This window comes from Sceloporus occidentalis, unplaced genomic scaffold (genome assembly GCF_023333645.1).
Source record: "Sceloporus occidentalis isolate IW3139 unplaced genomic scaffold, rSceOcc1.0.p SCAF_2, whole genome shotgun sequence".
Classification (NCBI taxonomy): domain Eukaryota; kingdom Metazoa; phylum Chordata; class Lepidosauria; order Squamata; family Phrynosomatidae; genus Sceloporus; species Sceloporus occidentalis.
In genome coordinates, this window is record NW_028316982.1 from 21,970,609 (window position 1) to 21,991,005 (window position 20,397).

Below are 20,397 nucleotides of genomic sequence, written 5' to 3' on the forward strand. Positions count from 1 at the left end.
CCAAGTCACCCAGTGGGCTTCCTCAGCTGAGTGTGGAATCAAACTCTGATCTCCAGAGTTCAACACTCAAACCACTACACCATGACTACTTAACCATATCACTCTACCTCTCTTTAAGACTTTGTTAAATCTTTAAGTAATAACCTTTGTTGCATGTCCAACATCATAGATCTGGTGGGATTTTTGAAATAACTTTATTTGGTACCTGATAAACTTACCAAATTTGAACTGAGGTGTAAAATAATGCAAAGGGCCATTACACTTTCCATTAGGAGGACAAATTTCAGGAAGCACATGGGTTTCTCAGGTCCTGTAGTGATTAGAGGACCCCAGAAACAATAATAGAATCATAGAGTTGGAAGAGACCACAAGGGCCATCCAGTCCAACCCCCTGCCATGCAGGAAATCTAAATCAATGCATCCCCGACAGATGGCTATCCAGCCTCTGTTTAAAGACCTCTAAGGAAGGAGACTCCATTACACTCTGAGGGAGTGGGTTCCACCATCAAACAGCCCTTCCTGTCAGAAAGTTCCTCCTAATTTTGAGGTGGAATCTCTTTTCCTGTAGCTTGCATCCATTGTTCCGGATCCTGTTCTCTGGTGCAGCAGAAAACAAGCTTGCTCCCTCCACAATATGACATCCCTTCCAATATTTAAACAGGGCTATCATATCAAATGTGCCTCCTGAAAGTCATAGACCCTAGTATCATATTAAGTTAGTATACATGTTTCATAACCGTTTGTGAGTCTCTTACTGTAAAGCAGTACTGCCTGGTGGTTCCATATAAATGGAATGTGATTTTACTATGGATTTTAGATACAGTGTAAAGGGGCTATCCTAGAGCCCAAATGATATCATCATTTGACCATCACTTGGATGGCTACTTTAAAGGTTGGATTGAAACCCAAAGCAGAATCACCATCCTACTGACATGGAAGACACTCAGCACAAGTGCTGCAAAGTCAATGCCATGTTTAAGCAATGCCATCACAGGGAATGCCTGAGGTATGAATGAATCAGGCCTCTGACATCTCGTGACATGCAAATATGTTTGAGAGCCTTATGTGGCTATTCTCAGCTGTGTGCCATGTTACAATTTTGTTGGTGATTCACAAAAGTTATAGAATTCAAAGATATAGCAGTGTTAGTCTGTAGAATCAGTACATAGAGAGATCTTGTAGCACCTTTGAGACTAACTGAAAGTTATGTTTTGGACTGTAGCTCCCAGGATCCTCATGCTGGCTGTTTGATTCTGGAAGCTATAGTCCAAAAAAGAAATGTTTCCAAGCTCTGATTGGTAGCACGCCTTGATTTTGTACGGTCTTTAGTTACTTTGTGTTTGTCTGCATGCTGCTGGAGGTGGGGAAAGACGTCAGCATTTCCTGACAGGAAGAGGATAGGATGTATATTTTCAACACTAAGATGTTCTGCTAAGGAATAAATTATGGCAGGACTTAATTAGAAGCCCTTCTGTCCATAAATATGAAATCTCAGACAACAAATTCAAGCTGCTTCCTCTTTAGAGGTAAAATTCAGTGTTGTCACTCAGTGCAAAATGATGCTTAATTATGCTTAATTATGCTATTTTTTTCCTTTTAAAAACTATAAGGATTGTTTTTGACAGCCCAGAAATATGAGCCTGCATGCATACAGTTATCATTAATCATAAGTAAAAACTTGGACCCAAAGAGGTTTGAGCTACATTTACTTATTCGATTGGTTTATTTATATATTTATTTATTACATTACATTAGGTCACCTTTCTCCCCAAATTCTCTGGGACTCAAGGCAGTTAACAATGAACTGGAGTAAAACAAGTACAATTATTTAACAGTAAAAAATCCTAACTTGTCCAGTTAAAGGCTCTTTCTGCAACAACCCAGCCTAATTGCCAAATGCCTGCCTTTTTTCCCAGGCTCCAAAACCCAGGGAGTACCCATCAAGTTATGCGTCTTCATCTAACATACCTTTGGAGGTGGTGTGACTGAGAGATGGGTTTCCTTTCACAATCTCAAAACCTGGGAAGTCTACTTTCCCACTTCCTTCTCCCTATTATATCCTCTTGTGGCATAAGAACATAAAAACAGCCATGTTGGATTAGAACAAAGACCTCTGTCATCCAATGTTCAGTTCACACAGTGGCCAATCAGTTGTCCATGGGAAGCCTGCCAGCAGGACCTGAGTGCTGTATTCTTCATAACACATTCCTTAGTCAGTGTTATATTGAGATATATTACATCTCATACTTGAGGTGATGCCATTCTGACTTGCCATTGGTGGCCCCATCAACCACATATTTATCCATTTAAAGCCATCCAAGTTGGCTGCTGTCACTATGTACTATGGCAGTGAGTTCCACGGTTTAAATATATTCTGTATTTCCTTTTATTTGTCCAAATCCCTCATGATTAAGTGTCATGACAGAGCCCTCAGTTCTAGTGTTATGAGAAAGGGCAAAATCTTATTCCTGTCTACTTTCTTCACAACATGCATAATTTATAATCTCTGATCTACCACCTTAGTCAAAAGTGTGAGAAGGAAATGTGTGTGCCCTGCTACAAGAGGTGAGTGTGGTTGAACTGATGAGAAGCACTGACCAGAGCTGGTAGCTAATTTATCACTGCACAACAAGGTAGTTCAAGGCCCTACCACCCACATTTTGGGATCCAGAACAATTGTACTGGTGTATATTTATGCTACATTAAAAATTTATGGAATCTTGGCAAGGATATCTCGAAATTTTATCTCCTCCTTATGACCAGAACACAATTTGTTCAATCAATATGAGGGTAGTTAAAGTCACCTACTGTTACACTATTATATCCTTTTGATGCCTTCCTGATTTCACTTCCTATGTCAAGATCTTCTCAAGCATTTTGATGGAGGTACAATAGTCTATTCTTAGAAGTTATTTTTAGTGACTAGTATTGTCACCCAGAATCAGTGTGGTATACTGGTTTGAGTATTGGACTATGACTTTGGAGATCAGGGTTTGATTCCCTGCTTGGCCATGGAAACCCACTGAGTGACCCTGGGTGAGTCATATACTCTCAGCTCCAGAAAACCCCATGATAGGTTTGAGGGTCACCATAAATTGAAAATGATTTGAAGGCACACAACAACAACAACAACAACAACAACAACAACACTTGTCAATGTGATTCTTTGGATGTGACAACCTCTTAAACATTTTTGATTTATTTGACACAATACTCTCTCTAATGTAAAGAAGATCACCATCTCCAGTACTCCTTAGACCTAGATTGGCTATTGTGTTTTAATGCATGTTTATGACCTGGTTTCACCCTCGCCTGATTTGGAGAATCAGAAGTATTTTCATTTCATCCCTTTGGGATGATTCAACCAGAACTGGATGACTTCCTGCTCCTGTCAGCTTTCTCCAGGGCTCACCTTAAAAGCTTTTCTGTAACATTTCTTTAAATATGCTTCAGCAATTTTGTTCCATCCTAGCAAAAGTGGAGTCTGTCACTTTTGTATAGCCCCAGCTTGCCTCAAAATATTTCCCCAGTTCCTAATAAATCTAAATCTTTCTTTCCTATATTATTATCTCATCCATGTATTAAGACTGCACACATTACCCTGACTCTGCTTCTGGAACAGGTACCATTTCAGAAAAAGTTACCTTAGAGGTCTTTGGCTTTCAATCTCCTTTTGAAAAACCTATGTTTGGTTTACAGGACCTCCTAAGTACGAGTTCTACATGTCATGGGTGCTGCTATGCACCACAACAATGGACTCATCCCAAGTACTATCTACCATATTTTCTGGTAGCATTGCAGCGAGTTGGACCTCAAAAAACATTCACATATAGAACTTTATTCCTCTTTCTGCTCTCTGTGACTCACACAAATGAGGTTATCCTGTGCCTGCACAGTGCATCTGGCAGGTTCAGGGTAACCCATTCGTGTGAGTTCACAGATGGCCACTCAAAGAACTACAGTTAGAGATAAACAACCTGTCCTTTGTTATGTTGGTAGCTTTGTTACTTGTCTAGATGCTTAAAAGATGCTTAAACAGTGTTTCTAAATACTTAACTGAAGTCTGAATTTACTGCAATTCTAGAAATTTGGGAACTGAAGGAAACTTTCACTGGAGGATACTCTGATTTTGTCTCATCCATTACTATATGCTTGCTGCTTTCTATATAATGGGGCCCATCTAAAGGATAATTTCCCCTCCTTTTCCAAGATCCTCATTCTCCATGACCTGGGGTTGGGATGACATTAAAACCATTGATTTAGGGACTACTCTTTCTGCTTCTCTCAGTTCCTCTAGGTCATAAACTGTGGTTTTAGGGAGCAAACATGTTTCTCAGGGGCCAAGAGCATATTACTCATACAAACAACTTATGTTGAGCAGGGAGAGAATTGTAAATGCAATACAATCCATACCTCTTTCTGTCTGAAACATTCAGTTATCCACTATCAGAAGGCAGGAAAGTGTTTTATGCCCCACAAACCCTGTTTCTAAACTTATCTGGATGCTTAACTCACATGAGTGTGTGCTCCCCGAAACCTGACAACCTATCTGTGAAACTAAGATGTTTCATTACTGGGGATGTACTTGCTGCCAAAAAGAGTATAAGTTTTCAGATCAGTCAAGAGTAAGAAGAGTTTGGTTAACTCATAGCCATTTACTGGTCTTTAGTGAATAGAACTAGGACAGTTGAGCCCTTTGGGAAAGGAGGCTCTTTTCTGGAAATGGACATCTTTATCAGATCAAAGTAGAAGAGAACAATAAACAGGGATCTGGGGAGAGGACATCTAGATTGTGTTTTCCTAGAAACGTAAAGGGCTGGGTCTATTTGACTGTTTTGCCTCAGAGATATACTTTTACTGAACTCTTAAAAAATCTGAGCTCTTAATTTGCACTGACATCTCCCTGAAAGCTTTAGTTTCTAGGGTGCAATTTAAGGTCCCTGTGAGTCCACTGGACTTGCACTGAATTATAACCATGCATTTTTCTGTTTATAACTGTGGTGGCTGATAATAATAATAATAAATAATAAATTTATTTATACTTCTGCATTAGTGGGGTGATGAATCCTTTCCAGGTATTAGTTTTAACTTTAAAGTAACTATCCAAAGTGCTGAGCTTGTTCAGGGATATAAGCAGTCTTTTTTGCCAATTAGGTCTAGGGATAAAGAGGCAGTGTGATATAGTGGTTTGAGTGTCAGGCTATGACTCTGGAGACAAGGGTTCGATTCCCAGCATGGCCATGGATCCCACTGGGTGACCTTGGGCAAGTCACATGCTCTCAGCCTCAAGGGAAGACAATGACAAACCTCCTTTGAAGAAATCTTGCCAAGGAAAAGCTTTAGGGTCTCCATTAATTGAAATAGTGTGAAAGCACGCCACAACAATGTATAGGGATGGAAAGAATTTTCAAAAATATTAAAAAATGGGTGAAAAACATGTGGTTTTTTTTTTTTAGTGTCAAGAACCCTTGATGAGAAAAATTCTGTATTAACGAGTGTCTTCACAGTTTTGGATTTATTATGCACATACTTCATCCATGGTTGTTTTGAGCAAACCTCAGCATTTTCTGTGCAGGCAATAGCATTTTCTGTGTGTAAAATAATATTTCAGCATAGAAATATTACTTCTTCCACAGAAAATGCTGTTTTCTGTGCAAATCAACCAGATGTGAATTTTGCACAGAATAAATCCCAAACTGCAAATAGCCTTTGAAAACTGCATTGTTTTTAGACTTTCTTGCATTGGGAGGAAAATTGCTGAATTTTTTTGTTGCTACATTTGAGAAGAAAGCTAGTGAAGAATTACATCCCTGATTAGACCTTCCCTGTGCTCCTTTCTCTAGGTGTACAAGTTTTTATATCACATTTCAAATTTGAATTTAGTTTGAGTTTTCCTATACAATAGACACTTTGTATGTGGGCTGGTGATCTGTTGATGTGATTGCCTGCAGACCACTATGCCTCATATTATTAAATGGCAGCATATGCATGTAGATGCATGACTGTCCACACTTTTTGTCATCCACAAAGGGATGTACATCTTTGGATTTCTCTCATAGGATATTATCAGACAAGGGACATCCCGTCCCTATCCCATCATGTTCCTGTCCTTGCCATCGTTCCTGTGTGATCACACAGACGGGATTTCAGATGGGATTCATACTTATCCCATCCAGGAAGTGTGAATAACTGTGATCGTGCAATAGGCTTTCAGATGACGTCACACAGACCCCATCATTAGCCTGCCATTAACCTGTCATTAAAGCGGCATTGGCTGGCATTTTGCATTAATGGAAGTTCACATTATGGAGTTTCCTTCCTTAGAGGTCTTTAAACAGAGGCTGGATGGCCATCTGATGGGAATGCTTTGATTGGGAGTTCCTGCATGGCAGGGGGTGGACTGGATGGCCCTTGTGGTCTCTTCCAACTCTATGATTCTATGATTTTATGATAGGTTAATGGCAGAATCAGTGCTACGATTTGAAAGCCTTTCATGCCATTACAGTCATGGATGGGTTAAGGATGGGATAAGGACAGGGGAGTGATCCTGTCCCTATCCTGTTCACATGTGAAAATCTCCATAAATTAGGCAGCCAAAAGCATACATTTCTACAAAATTCCCACCTCCTCCCCCATGCCCCAGTGGCTCCCACAAGTAATTTAGCTATAGAGCCATACCCCTGAAAGGATAATTCTTGTGGCCAGAGGTAGGATGTATAATATGAGATTATGGCTCACTGAGTGTAGGAAGCACATACTCACCTCTTCAAGCAAAAGCATTTCCATGTGTGGGAGCGGTTCCTTTTATCCAAGCCAAACCTGGAGTTATGAAATAATGCTACTGTTACCTCAGCTAGTTTCCAGATGGCAGGACTCATGGAAGTCATTTTGCTACCTGAGATGTAACATGAGATGTCCTTCACATATTCACTTCAGTTTACATAATATCAAGTCAAGTCAAGTTATTTTTGTTGGAAATGCAACAGCAGTTAGATATTTTAAAGAGAGCAGTGGTTTTTAAAGAAAGCAGTGGTTCTAGAGTTAAGTAGTTTTCAGTGACCCTGAGTCTCCTCTTATCCTAAGCTCACTCAGATATAAACTGATATTGGTGTGATACAGACGGCGCAAAAGCACTGTGCTGGCACTGTACTGGGGTTTGGGGACCACGCAAAAACCGCACAGTCCCTAAACCTAGTATATGCTGGTGCCGTAACAATGGCGCCGCCCTGTGTACACAGGAGCCGCCATTGTTACGTAAGTGTCATGCGGTGTCCGTACATTACCGTGTGGCACTTACATAATGAATGCACCAGTAGTGCACTTACTACGCCACCCCTGTGGCTTTAAAAGAACCCGATTTTCTCAGATTCTTTTTCCTCCACAGGGAAGCCACACGGTTTGGTGGCTGCGGTATCCCTCCGGAGGAAAAAATGCCACCACCTCTCTGGATATTAAGAAAGGCATGTATCGGGCCGTTCTTAGGGATCTTTCCACCTATTTTCTTCTGCTCACTTATTCTGTCACTTCTATGAAAAGTGAAACTTTGTTCAATATTAGCCTAGTCCACTCAGAGAGCTTTCCTGTCTTTCATGAGTTCTTACCAAATAAGGGCTTTTTTTTAGTCATTGATATCTTTACTCCTTAATCAGAATTGATAGCTGCTACTCTCATACATCAGGTTATGGGCCCAGAATTCTTCTTCTATGCACATGTCCTCTTCAGCAGTTCTGGAACAGAATGCAGGACTAGCCACAAGCATCCCTCTGCATCCTCAAACCAAAGTGATAAATTAATGTATATTTTTTTGTACTTTAATGACACTCAATTGCCCTAGGAAGGCACCTCATGTGACCTAATCTCAGTGTAAAACGTCTGTTTTAATTCATAATACTGGTTATGAAAAAATGATCATTTAACTTTGTACACTACCTTTTTACGTTACCTGATTATGTTTATCTGTGATAAACTGGAGGTGTAAACCAGATGACATTAATTATTATGGATCATTACCTGTAATCATGCCATGCAGTTATCTAAAACAAAAGGTACAAGTTTGATAGGTCATAAGACTATCAAATGTTTTCTATTACCCGCACATAATTTGATGATGTAACCTTATCCTTCTAAATCTTGCCACTGCTGAAGGCAAAGGAATTCATCTGATAAGGAAGTTCTGTATATCTTGGGGCAGCAGTTGCTATTTTATCATATTTTTTGCTGAAATTGAGAAGTCATTTGATGGGGAAAGTTGGAGAGGGCATGCCAAAATACCATATCTACATGTGGTTTAGCTGCTCTTTGGCTGCTTTGGGAGAGCAAATTGCCCCAAAACCCACCACAAACATTTAAATTGAGGGGCTTGGGGGCACTCCCTGGAGGCTTTAGTGGTAATAAAAATGGGGTTTTGTAGCTGCTGGTGAACTGCAGGCAGCAATTTCTCTATTCCTGCCTGAAATGCAATATTAAAAAGTCCCCTCTGAACGTAAACTCCCAGAATTGTTGAAAGCCATGTCAATTAAATCTATATAAACTGATATATTTGCGGTGTAGACAACCCCTTAATAAAATATTTATCTCACTTTAACAAACAAATAAATAGATGCACTCTAATGGGCCTAGAGTGCAGCAATCTTTTCATCTTTATGCAGCATCTTGCATCACAGTCGTGCAGAAAGAAATCTTATATGAGAATAACAATAATGTGAACATTTGTATTTTTCTTCCCTCATGCCCTTTCAATATGGTTTTGCACAGCTGCAGCCACCAATTCCTTTTCTTTTGGTACCAAGCAAATGTTATTGGCACAGAAAATAGAAAATCAATGTAAATAGGTTTAAGCAGAATGAAAAGTGTCTTTGCTGGGTGCTATACAAAGCCTCCTTTAGCCAAGATAAGTGTTGTGGTTTATAAACTATAGATTAGATAGGATTAAAGGACTTGGTCTCTGCTCACAAATCTCTTTTCTCTCAGAAGACTGACCAAAAAATTCTTTCTAGGTACAATTCTTTGCATTTCCAGAAATATGTTTTAGATCAGATTCTGTTGATAGTGTTCATCCCATGTTGTATTCATACACAATGAATTAACTATGTGCTGTCAAGAGCTTGTAAAAAGGATTTCTAATGTTCTGGAGTACAATTCCTAGTGGGCATATTCTGGGAGCTGTAATTCAGAAAAGGTTTGTTGCAAGGTGTGTAAGTAGCAGTCCCTGCAAAGTTACTTTGTAAAAGTGAGTTGTTTCATTACTTGAGTTTAAAAAGTATTTTGTTGTTGTTTGCAGCCCTAAAAAGTAACTTGCTGTGTGGCTAAAAACATTTCTCTCCTTTGGGGAAAAAACCTTATTTAGCACTGATAAGCAAGAACTTGAAAAATTTATGTAAAAATGCTTCTATAAGTGCTCTTGAAAATTACTAGAAAAACTTACTGATGACACCTGCAAAGTAACTATGTTCCCACTTGTTATATTTGTTTTGAAATGTAATTTAATTATGCCTCCAGTAGCTCCCACAAGTAACTGGTTACATTCCAAAGCCACTGCGGTGTAGTTGTCTGAGTTTTGGACTAGGGTCTAGGAGACCAAGGTTCGAGTCCCTGCCCAGCCATAAAAACCGACTGGATGTGTTTGAGCAAGTCACACTCTCAGCCTATGAGGAAGGCAATGGCAAACCTCCTCTGAATAAATCTTGCCAAGAAGACACTAGGATAGGGTTGTCGTAAATTGGAGTTAACTTGTAGCTGGATAACAAAAACAAACTACACACATTATCACATGAGATCCATTCTTGCAGCAATCATATCAGGTTTTTTAAAAATATATACATAACAGCCATTATTGCACATCTTTGCAATTTCACAACTGGGGCTGCTACTGCCACCATTGTGCTGTCTTTCTGGTTCCCCCTTAACCCCACCTCCCTGCCATATGCCCTTTGATTTTTATGCTTTTTTTAAAAAAATTCACACAGTTCTGGAGCATTGCTATTGCAAGTAAAGTATTTTTAAAAGAAGAAGAAGAAGAAAAGAATTAGCAAAAAAAGAAAAAAAGGAGTCATCTTGTTTGTGACTAGTAAGGGTGGGGGACAGGAGAAAAGGAGCAGACACGTGGCAATGCCATTTCATGCCTTGGGTCTAGCATGATTGGGAGGACATTGATGGGTTTCCCTGTCAATGAAAAAGGAACATCCTAACTGTGCTTGGGGGGCAGCTGTGGGTCAGAGGTGGTGTTGTGTGATAAGTATCACCAAAGCTGCTTTTTTCTGGCTCTATTTGCAGCTTAAAATCCATGTGTAGTAATCTCCTTCAGCCCAAGCTTTGATAAACTGATAAACACAATGTTGCCTGCTGTGTGAAGTATAAAATCACTCTCTAGGGATACATTTTTATCCAGTTTGGTTGTTGCATTCCTGCCTGGTCTATTTCACTTCTGTTTCTTTGCAAAAATGGATTCAACCCCCTTCCCCCAGCCTTAAGGCAATCAGGTTTCTGTGAAGCCTCTGTCTGCCTCTCCTCACTGAAGAAACAATCCATAAGGGTTTGCCTAAGGGCAGAGGTGCTCTCTGCTTGTGCAGACTTGAAACACAGGCTGGCTGTATGCAGTTCAGAAACAGAGTTCCCCATAATGTTTGCCTAAAAATAGGTCCTGCAGCCAACCCCAGTGACTTTGAATTCAAGCACATTTAAATGAAAATAACAAAACTCAAGGGAAGAGGCAGAACTGGCAGTCATCCTTCTATGGCTGGCAGTGGCAAGGCTCTGCTGGCAGGCAGGCCGACCTTCTCAGTTTAGTAGGTCTTAAATGTAATGTGTCACTTGGAGTACTTGTATTTATTTGCACATGCTAAAGCTCTAAGCTGGTGTGGATGTATGTGTGTGTGACAGAGAAATAACACACCCTTTCTCATCTTGCTGTCATACTTCTAAATGACCTGGCCATTTCACATGACAATAGGGATGTAATCCTTTTCGAATTGGATTATTGGATAATTGAAAATAATTGTAATTTTTACAATGCTAACAGGAGACAGAGAAAAGGTAGAACTACTCAACACCTTCTTTGCCTCAGTCTTTTCACAAAAGGAAAAGGGTGGTCAACCTGAGGAAAATGGAGCAGAGGACACAATAAGGGAAATGCAGCACAGAATGAGTAAAGAGGTAGCACAGGAATATCTGATTAATCGAAATGAATATAAGTCTCCAGAGCCAGATGAACTACATCCAAGGGTATTAAAAGAACTAGCAAATGTAGTCTCAGAGCCATTGGCAATAACTGACAACTTCTGGAGAACAGAAGAAGTCCCAACAGACTGGAGGAGGGCAAACGTTGTCTGCATCTTCAAAAAAGGAAAAAAGAGGATCCCGGCAACTATAGTCCAGTTAGTCTGACATCAATACCAGGAAGAATTCTAGAGCGGATCATTAAACAGAGAGTCTGTGATCATCTAGAAGGCAATGCCATAATCACAAAAAATCAATATGGGTTTCAGAGAAACAAGTCATGCTAGACTAATCTGATCTCTCTTCTCTTTTTCTGATAAAATTACCAATTTGGTAGATGAAGGGAATGCTGTGGATATTGCATATCATGATTTCATGACAAGGTCTCCCATGACATTCTTGCAAACAAGTTAATAAAATGTGGGTTAAACAATGTAACTTTTAAATGAATTTGTAATTGGTTGACTGGCTGAACTCAAAGGGTGCTCAGCAATGGCTCCTTTTCATCCTGGAAAGAAGTGACCAGTGTGGTCCCACAGGGTTCTGTCCTGGGCCCAGTGCTATTCCGCATCTTTATCAATAACTTAGATGAATGAATTGGAGGCATGTTTATCAAATTTGCAGATGACACCAAATTAGGAGGAGTAGCAAATACCCCAGAGGGGAGGATCAAAATTCAAAATGACCTTAATAGATAAGAATGCTGGGCCAAAACTAACAAAATGAATTTCAAGATGGAGAAATGTAAGGTACTGCACTTAGGCAGAAAAAATGAAATGCATAGGATGGGGGACACCTGACTTAAAAAGACTACATTTGAAAGGAATCTAGGAGTCCTAGTAGACGACAAGTTGAACATGAGTCAACAGTGTGATGCAGCTGCTAAAAGGACAAATGCAATTTTAAGTTGTATCAATAGTAGTATAGTATCTAGATCAAGGGAAGTAATAGTGCCACTCTATTCTGCTTTGGTCAGGCCTCACCTGGAATCCTGTGTCCAGTTTTGAGCACCACAATTTGAAAAGGATGTTGACAAAGGAGGGCAACAAAAATGGTGAAGGGAGCTGGCTATGTTTAGCCTGGAGAAGAGAAGGTTAAGAGGTGATATGATAGCCCTGTTTAAATATTTGAAGGGCTTTCATATTCAGGAGGGAACAAGCTTGTTTTCTGCTGCTCCGGAGAACAGGACCTGGAACAATGGATGCAAGCTGCAGGAAAAGAGATTCCACCTCAATATTAGGAGGAACTTCCTGACAGTGAGGGCTGTTCGACAGTGGAACACACTCCCTCGGAGTGTGGTGGAGTCTCCTTCCTTGGAGGTCTTCAAGCGGAGGCTGGATGGCCATCTGTCAGGGATGCTTTGATTGTGATTTCCTGCATGGCAGGGGGTTGGACTGGATGGCCCTTGCGGTCTCTTCCAAGTCTATGATTCTATGATTCTAGATTTCCAACTACATCAAAAGGTTCAAGTCAGACATTCAGCTGAACACATGGAGGCAATGGACAAGAAAAGAAAGTGAAATATTGGTCTTCATTCCAGAGAAGCCCACACGGTTATCTTGGCTAACTCACACTCTGTCAGCCTCAGAAAAGGCAATGTTAAATCTTCTGAACAAATCTCATTTTATCAGGAGAAAATTCCATGCTAGGTTCACCTTAGTGATTTGAAGGCACATAGCAATTACAAATGAAAAGGATGAGTATATTCCATGAGGCTGGGATCTGTTTGCTTTCACAAATGCATAAAATGTCTCAGGTATCTTTGAAGCACTCCCATTAAATATGTATGTAGACTCTGGCCATATAATCCACAATGATCTGTTGTCAGTGACAGATCTAAATGAGTAGGGGCAATGCCCACAGCTGTACAGACTCAGTGTCTTACATTACCATCTGTGCATTAGGGTGAGTGGGACAGAATATAAAACTCTTTCTCTTGCATTGCTGTGGACTTATGCATTGATGCCAAGTCTGACTGAACCAGCTTATAGTATGGAGAAAACAGGTTCTTTACAAACCCAGACCCACCTTAAGTCTTTCTTTCACATGTAATGTGGGAATAGTTTAAATGACATTTAGCAGTCATTAAACACTCCAAAAGACCTGAAAAATGTAATTCTTCCCATCAATAATCCATTCAGTTTTTTCTTTCTTTTTTGTATTTCTTTTTTTTTATACATAGCAGTTCACACATTAATACATATTAAAAAGAAAATATATTTTCTAAAGATATTTGAATTTGCTCTAAAACAGTTATACTGAATTCTTCCTGTATCTTATATTCTGTTTGCTCTAAGTTCAATCCATTATTAATTATCACTTTCTTGTTTATATAATGCATTTTGTTTTATGAGAGCTGTTCTGATCTTAATTCTTTCATCTTATCTTCCATACTTGAGTAGAAAGAGTTGTCTTCTTCTTTAACTTCTTTAACATCCTTATGTACTGCCAATTCATGAAACCATTTATTTACCTTTTTTTCCATTGCTTTATCCTTGTTTGTTTCTTTACGGATACTTCAGCATGCACTGTAATTTTCTAATCTTAAACTCTCTGTTTTGTAATTTCCTTTGAGAGTATTAAGTGCTCCATTTTTATTATAATATTCTATTATTTTATTCCATTCTATCTCTGATTTTCCTGATGATTTACCATTTTATCCAATTTTTCAGTTTGTCCATATCAATAGTATCCAACAACTTTATTAACCACTCATCTATTGTTGGGATGACTACTAATTTCCAGTGTGGGGCAAGTAAAATTCTGGCTGGGGATACCATAATAGTTTCTTCCAATTTCTTCTTCTTTCTGAAATTGTGATCTTATTAGTCATATTAAATAGGTATATTTCAGGTCTTCTTTGAAATTTTATTTTCGAGCATTACACAGATTGATTTATGTATTTCTTTCCAGAATTTTGTTATTACTGGGCATTCCCACCACATGTGAATCCACAAACCTGTCCCCCCACTTTTAAGCATGTACAATGGACCCATAGTGTCCACTGGGGTTTAGGTCCAGGAAACCCCCCCCCCCCCCCGATACCAAAGGTTGTGCATGCTCCCATCTCATTACTGTATATACAATGGGATAGTAAGATGGTCTCCCTTATATAAAATGGCAAAATCAAGGCTTGCTTTGTAGATTTTTTTTTGGGGGGGGGTGTTTTCAAGCCATGGGTGGTTGAATCCATGGATGCAGGATCTCTAGATACAGAGCACTAACTATAACATGCCCCTGGTTTCTGTATTTTTTAAATTTCTGCTCCTATTATACAACCATCACACAAAGTTCCTATTATTATTAATAATACTAGCATTAGTATTATTAATCTGAACTTCAAATGCACCTCAAATTTCCTAGTTCTTCTGCCAAGATAAAATTAGAGAGGCTCCCTTGCCTGAAAATATACCATCTAAATAAGACAGCTACAAAAGGAAAGACAAAGGATGAAACATGACTCAGATCCAAAGAAGACAAAGGATGAAACATGACTCAGATCCAAAGCCCTATGGAGTATAATTTCCTGCAGTGAATTTACCCTATTGATTTCAGTGGAACGTAAGCACAACTAATGTTACCTGTTGGGGTTTTTTTTTTTTTTTTTTGGCCTGAAATTTAAAGGACCTATTCAAGGTGCTGAGTTCTAAAATAGGTGTTGTACTTCAGATAGCTTCTTCAAAGTTTTGAGTAAAACTTGGAGTGGATTCATTGCCCCACTGATATCAGAATTGCCAGCTTTCACCAGGATAAATGAGTGATAAATTAATTATAGCTGGAGGTAACATCAAGCACTCTCTTCTTCTAGAGTAGGGATGGACACAGTACACACCTCCAGATTTTGTGGAGAAGCAACTCCAAATATGCTTTGCCATTGGCAATGTTGGCTAGGGCTGAGAGGAGGTGCAATCCAACAACATCTGGAAGGGTACACTTTGCTAAATAATAATAATAATAATAATAATAATAATAATAATAATAATAATATTTATTTATATACTGCCTTTCCAATAAGATCAAAGTGGTTTACAAAATTACAAAAAATACATAACACATAAATGATTAACATAAACAAATAAATATATTACCTAAACAGTACATAACGTATACAAACTAAAATTCCATCCCTGATCCCTTAACTAAAATACACCCATCATTAAACAAAATTACACAAACAAAGCAATATTAAATAAACTCAAATAACAAATATAACATAGTACCAAGATAATAAAGAAAAAAAAAGAACTACTCTTTCTCTAGAGTAAGCATAAGGATGTTGGGCCCTTGGTATCTGCTGGGGTTTGGTTCCAGCTCTCCCCCCCCCCCCCACTTTTGTGGATACCCAAATCTGTGGATGTTTCAGTCCCATTATATACAGTGGGGTAGTAAAATGGTGTCCCTTATATAAAATGGCAATATCAAGGTTTGGTTTTTTGGATTTTTAAAAAATATATATTTTCAAGCCATGGATGGTTGAATCCATGGATGCATGATCTGTGGATATGGAGGGAAAATACACAACTGTCTGGGTATTTGAATTCGAAGGCTTTCATGGCTGGCATCCATAGTTTTTTGTGGGTTTTTCAGGCTATGTGGCCATCTTCTAGAAGAGTTTATTCCTGATGTTTCACCAGCCAATGCCAGCCACAGATGCTGGTGAAACATCAGGAATAAACCCTTCTAGAACATGGCTATCTCCGGGACTGCCTTCTCCCCTACAATCCTCCCCGCGCACTCCGCTCCTCTGGGAGCGGCCTACTTCAGCCACAAAAATCTAGGCTTCCAACTACCTCCCAGAGGGCATTTTCCATAATTGCCCCCAGACTGTGGAATGGCCTGCTGGATGAGATCCGTCTACTTACATCTTTAGACGGCTTTAAAAAGGCTGTTAAGACAGATCTCTTCCGGCAGGCCTTCCCAGAATAGAGAACCCAGCCTTAGAAAAACGTCTGGGAAAGATACTGCTGCTCCCACTGGTTGCTTGTTGGTATGATGCTGTTGACCTTCTGGTCAGTTTTAACTTGTATGTTTGTTTGTTTGTTGTTTTTTGTTCTGCTTTTTAAATATTGCATTGAATTTAATACTTTTTTTAAGGAGGGGAGGGTACCAGGGATTTTATATGTTTTGTATTTTTAATTTTGTTAGCTGCCCCAATTGTTCTCAGAGGGGCGGAATACAAATAAATTTTATTATTATTATTATTATTATTATTAGGCCACATAGCCCGAAAAACCCACAAAAAACTATGTCTGGGTATTTATAATTCTCACTTTTGTACTGCCAGTTTTAGAACACAAACACCTCTGTCATCCTTATGTTCTGCTCAACTTTCTTTTCTTTTATAAATGCCATGTTCTTTTTTCTGTTTCTTTTTTCCCTTCCCCTCCAAATGTGTGTGTGTGTGTTTTAAAAAATCAGTTTTGGGGCTCATCACAACACTGCTGCAAGGAGGCTGGAGTAATAATTGTCTCCCTCATCCACCAGTATGATGGGAAACAATGTTCAGTGCACTGGAGACAGATTTGCCATTATGTTTTGGCAGCAAGAAAGTAAGATGGAACAATAAGTGATAAAAATATTCAGACTGATACATGCATGCACATTTTTTGCAACAAAGGCTGATAAAGAAAGAGAAAGAGAGAAATGAAATGAACCATTAAAATATTCCATTTCATGTTGCAAGCATATCTCTTCATAAAATATTTTATTTTCTTGAAGGTTAGTCTCTTTTTTGATCATGGATTCCGTTTCAAAAGCTTGAAATTTCACCCAAATTGCATGCCTGGAATAGGGAGAGATGAAAAAAAAGAGGGAAGGGATTGGGACTGTGGAATGAGATAGCTAAAAAGTCAAAGGGGGAAAATACATAATGCTTTCTTGATAACACTACATAGGAAGCTGTTAGCTGGGGAGAGATTTAGTTTGGAATTCATTATTGCAGTTGATCTGGCAACTTTTAAGAAGCTACATTAGGGTGCATGAGTGATGAACTCAGGGCCTCCATTTCTGTTCAGATTTTGGTTTGTCAGGGTGTGGGACAGAAATGCATTCATTTCAATGATGTTGGGTCCTTGATTCACCAACATGGCCTTCTAATGTTTGGAGGGGAAGCAATTCCTCTTCAAAACTCAGACATTGCAGGCTTTGTTGTTCTTTCCCTCCAGTCAGCTACTGCTGTCTGAGGCAGCTGCACCATTCTGCCTCACAGTAGAATTAACCCTGGTGGTCAGGGTGGTAAATGGTTTGATACATCCCTCTATATCTCCCCCCCCCTCGACAAGTAGAAGCAGAATAAAAGTATCAAGCTTACTTTGTATAGATGGCAGGATTCAGCTCTCATTGGTACATAAGGTTGGTACAGAACACTGACAGGCCTTTTCCTGATCCTTAGTGTAAATGCATGACAATCTAACAACAGTCATGGGAGAAGATGGAAAGCAGAAAAGGAACCTTTGAAAGCAAGGGTGGAGAACATTCGTCTTCCCAGATGTTGTTGGCCTACAATTCTCATCATTCCTAGCCAGCATAGTCAGAGATAAGGGATAATGGCAATTGCAGTCTTAACAGCACCAGGAGGACAGTTCTCTTTCTGTGCACTGAATGCTGTGCTTGTACCATAAAGAACAAGTATACTCAGAGGCTGCTCATATTACTCTTGCCATGCAAACTACAAAGCTTATACTAGCCTTGGGGTTTAATATGGGATGCATTCGTAAACATATGTGGCTTGCAGATGGCCAGATGTGCATGGGATTTGTATCTAATCCTCCTTCAAAACTGCCAAATACATCTGATATACCTAAATCCCATTTCTGCTGGTCAGTGGAAAAACCAGAGCCTGGTTTTGGCTTTTATGGCATTGCACATGCATTTTTGAACTTGAACTTTTCTTTATGTGCTTGAAAATTAGACTCTTTGATTTTGTTATTTAAAATGTTATAGGTCCCTAGGAATACCCCTCTCTTTCAAATAACTGAACTGGAGTGTATACAGAATATGAAGGATGGCTTTTCCTCTACAGTAAAGCACTTTCTCATTTTTCAAGTGGGTCAGAAATGACTGAGTTCACTCACACTGCTTTATTTGTGCTCATATCTCTTGTTAGGTTGATTACTGTCTTCCGCCTGAACAACTTGACTCAGTTTTGTGTTCAACCTTCAGAATGGAAAGGAGGAGTTCAGCACCAAGATGACATCTTATGTGCAGCATTCTTGCCTCCACAGACTCTAGCTACAGGTTGTAAAACATTTCTTGCCTAATGTATCACTCCCAAATTGGGACTTGAGCTATTGTCATCTGAATTCATGGCTGAATCTGTTGCTCTCTGGTGCAACTTAGCAGTGGCATCATTAAAGTGTTGTGGGAGGTTCAGACCGCACCAGGTGACACCCTAAGTGTGTGTGTGACACCACTGGTCCTTAAACACCAACCTTTTGGCAGAAGGGGACTGTGGCATTCATCTGCTTCCATTTAAAATGCTTTAAGAGATGGTGGGAGTGGGGTGAAGCTCAGTGGGAGGAGAAAGAAGAGACCCCAAGATTTTTTTAAAATTTAAAATTTAAAAATTTTAATTTTTTTAAAAAAATATTCTATTTCAATTTTCTTTAAAAACATCACATTTTAACCAAATATTCGCTATGTTTATGTGCATACATTTAGTTTGTGCATATGGTATTGTAATATGAAGGTACATATTTTTAAAAGATGATCCTTATTCAGCTTTATATACACCACATTTAACCATCTCACATTTAGAGAAAAAGGTCAAAAATATATATGCTTCTAATACACTTCTATGAAATTACCTTCATTCCCCCCATATCCACCATCTACCCATACCTTCCTCTTCTCAACCTTCCTCTTCCTTCTCTTGCCCCCTTCTCCCTTATGCTCCACTTCATGTACCTTTAATATGAAGGTACAATTCAAATTTGATGCTTGTTTATGTCACACCTATTAGCATGACTTTCAGTGGCATATGGGAATTACGACTGACAAATAATGTTAGTGCAAAAAAAGACTGCTAAGGATTCTGTATAGTGTGAAATGGGAGAAGGAGGTCAATGCAGGTGTGTGTGTGTGTGTGGGTGTGTGTGTTTGATACACCATGTATTACCGCACAAGGTGGCACCAACCCTAATGATGCCACTGCAACCTAGACTTCTGTGTTCTGGATGTTCTGTATTACTTCCAGGATGCAGAAAAGTGAGGATTTTCTAAATCAAAGAAAGCAATGGTCCTGATTCTCAGGGGTGTGACTATGGGAAAGGGGGATGTGGCGGCATAGGCCCAAAATAAGAATTCTGCCTCTCCCCCATGACATTTTTCTTCAGAACTCCAGTCTGCAAATTTCCATTATTATATGAACTGAAAACTTCCATTGAGCATTGAGAGTTATATTTCTGGCATCCAAAGAAAAAGGGGAAGGCAAAGTTACCAAGGAAATGCAAAGAGAATAAATATAAGAATTCTAGTAGTGAATGATTTTAAATGCCTCCCTTTCTCTAACACTAGAAATTTTGGAGACTGAAGGTAAATTTCATGGAGGAAAAGAATTCATATTTGAAGGGTAACACCCTCATTTTCCTCCTCCAATTGCTATTCCCCTGCCGAATCCTCAAGCCACTCGGGATCTCCAATTCCTAGTTTATAACAGATCTTATTCCTATGTGTTGGAATATCTAGGCATTGTGGTTTCTGGCTAAAAATGCAATGATTCTAAGCTCTGAGCTATAGGCAGGAAAAATGTGGGAATTCCAGTGTTTGGGTTTTTTTTGTGATGCCTCACCAAGTTGTGTTTGTGTGTTTGCATGATTATCCCCCCTCCTTTCCTCCTAAACTGAGCCTCAAACAGTTTATAATTTAAAACAAGTACAATTTAGCCAAAAAATACACCAAGGTCATCATTAAAAATTGAATTAAACTATTCACAATATTGAAACAAATTATCCAAAAATGAAAAAAATTTTTTTTTCTAAAAAAGGATAAAAAGCAGCTTAAAAGAGTTCAATAAAAATAACAGTGAAAGTCCTTTCTTTAAAAACTTTCAGTTCTAAAACCCTTTTAAAATAATAATAATAATAATAATAATAATAATAATAATAATGTTTTTGTCTGCTGAGGGAAGGAGAGCAAGGCCACATTCCCACTTACAGATAAATTGGTGTGCAATCCGAATCGATG

At 39.0% G+C, this 20,397-nt stretch overlaps 1 protein-coding gene across 1 annotated transcript in view; it reads left to right on the forward strand.

The window, feature by feature from the left end:
- Window positions 1-20,397, forward strand: part of LOC149318041 (cilia- and flagella-associated protein 337-like) — a 183,011-nt gene that overhangs the window by 90,467 nt on the left and 72,147 nt on the right. Inside the window, exon 11 of the mRNA XM_089508904.1 lies at window positions 18,320-18,450. Coding sequence (XP_089365030.1) covers window positions 18,320-18,450 — 131 coding nt within the window. The remainder of the gene's footprint in view (window positions 1-18,319; window positions 18,451-20,397) is intronic.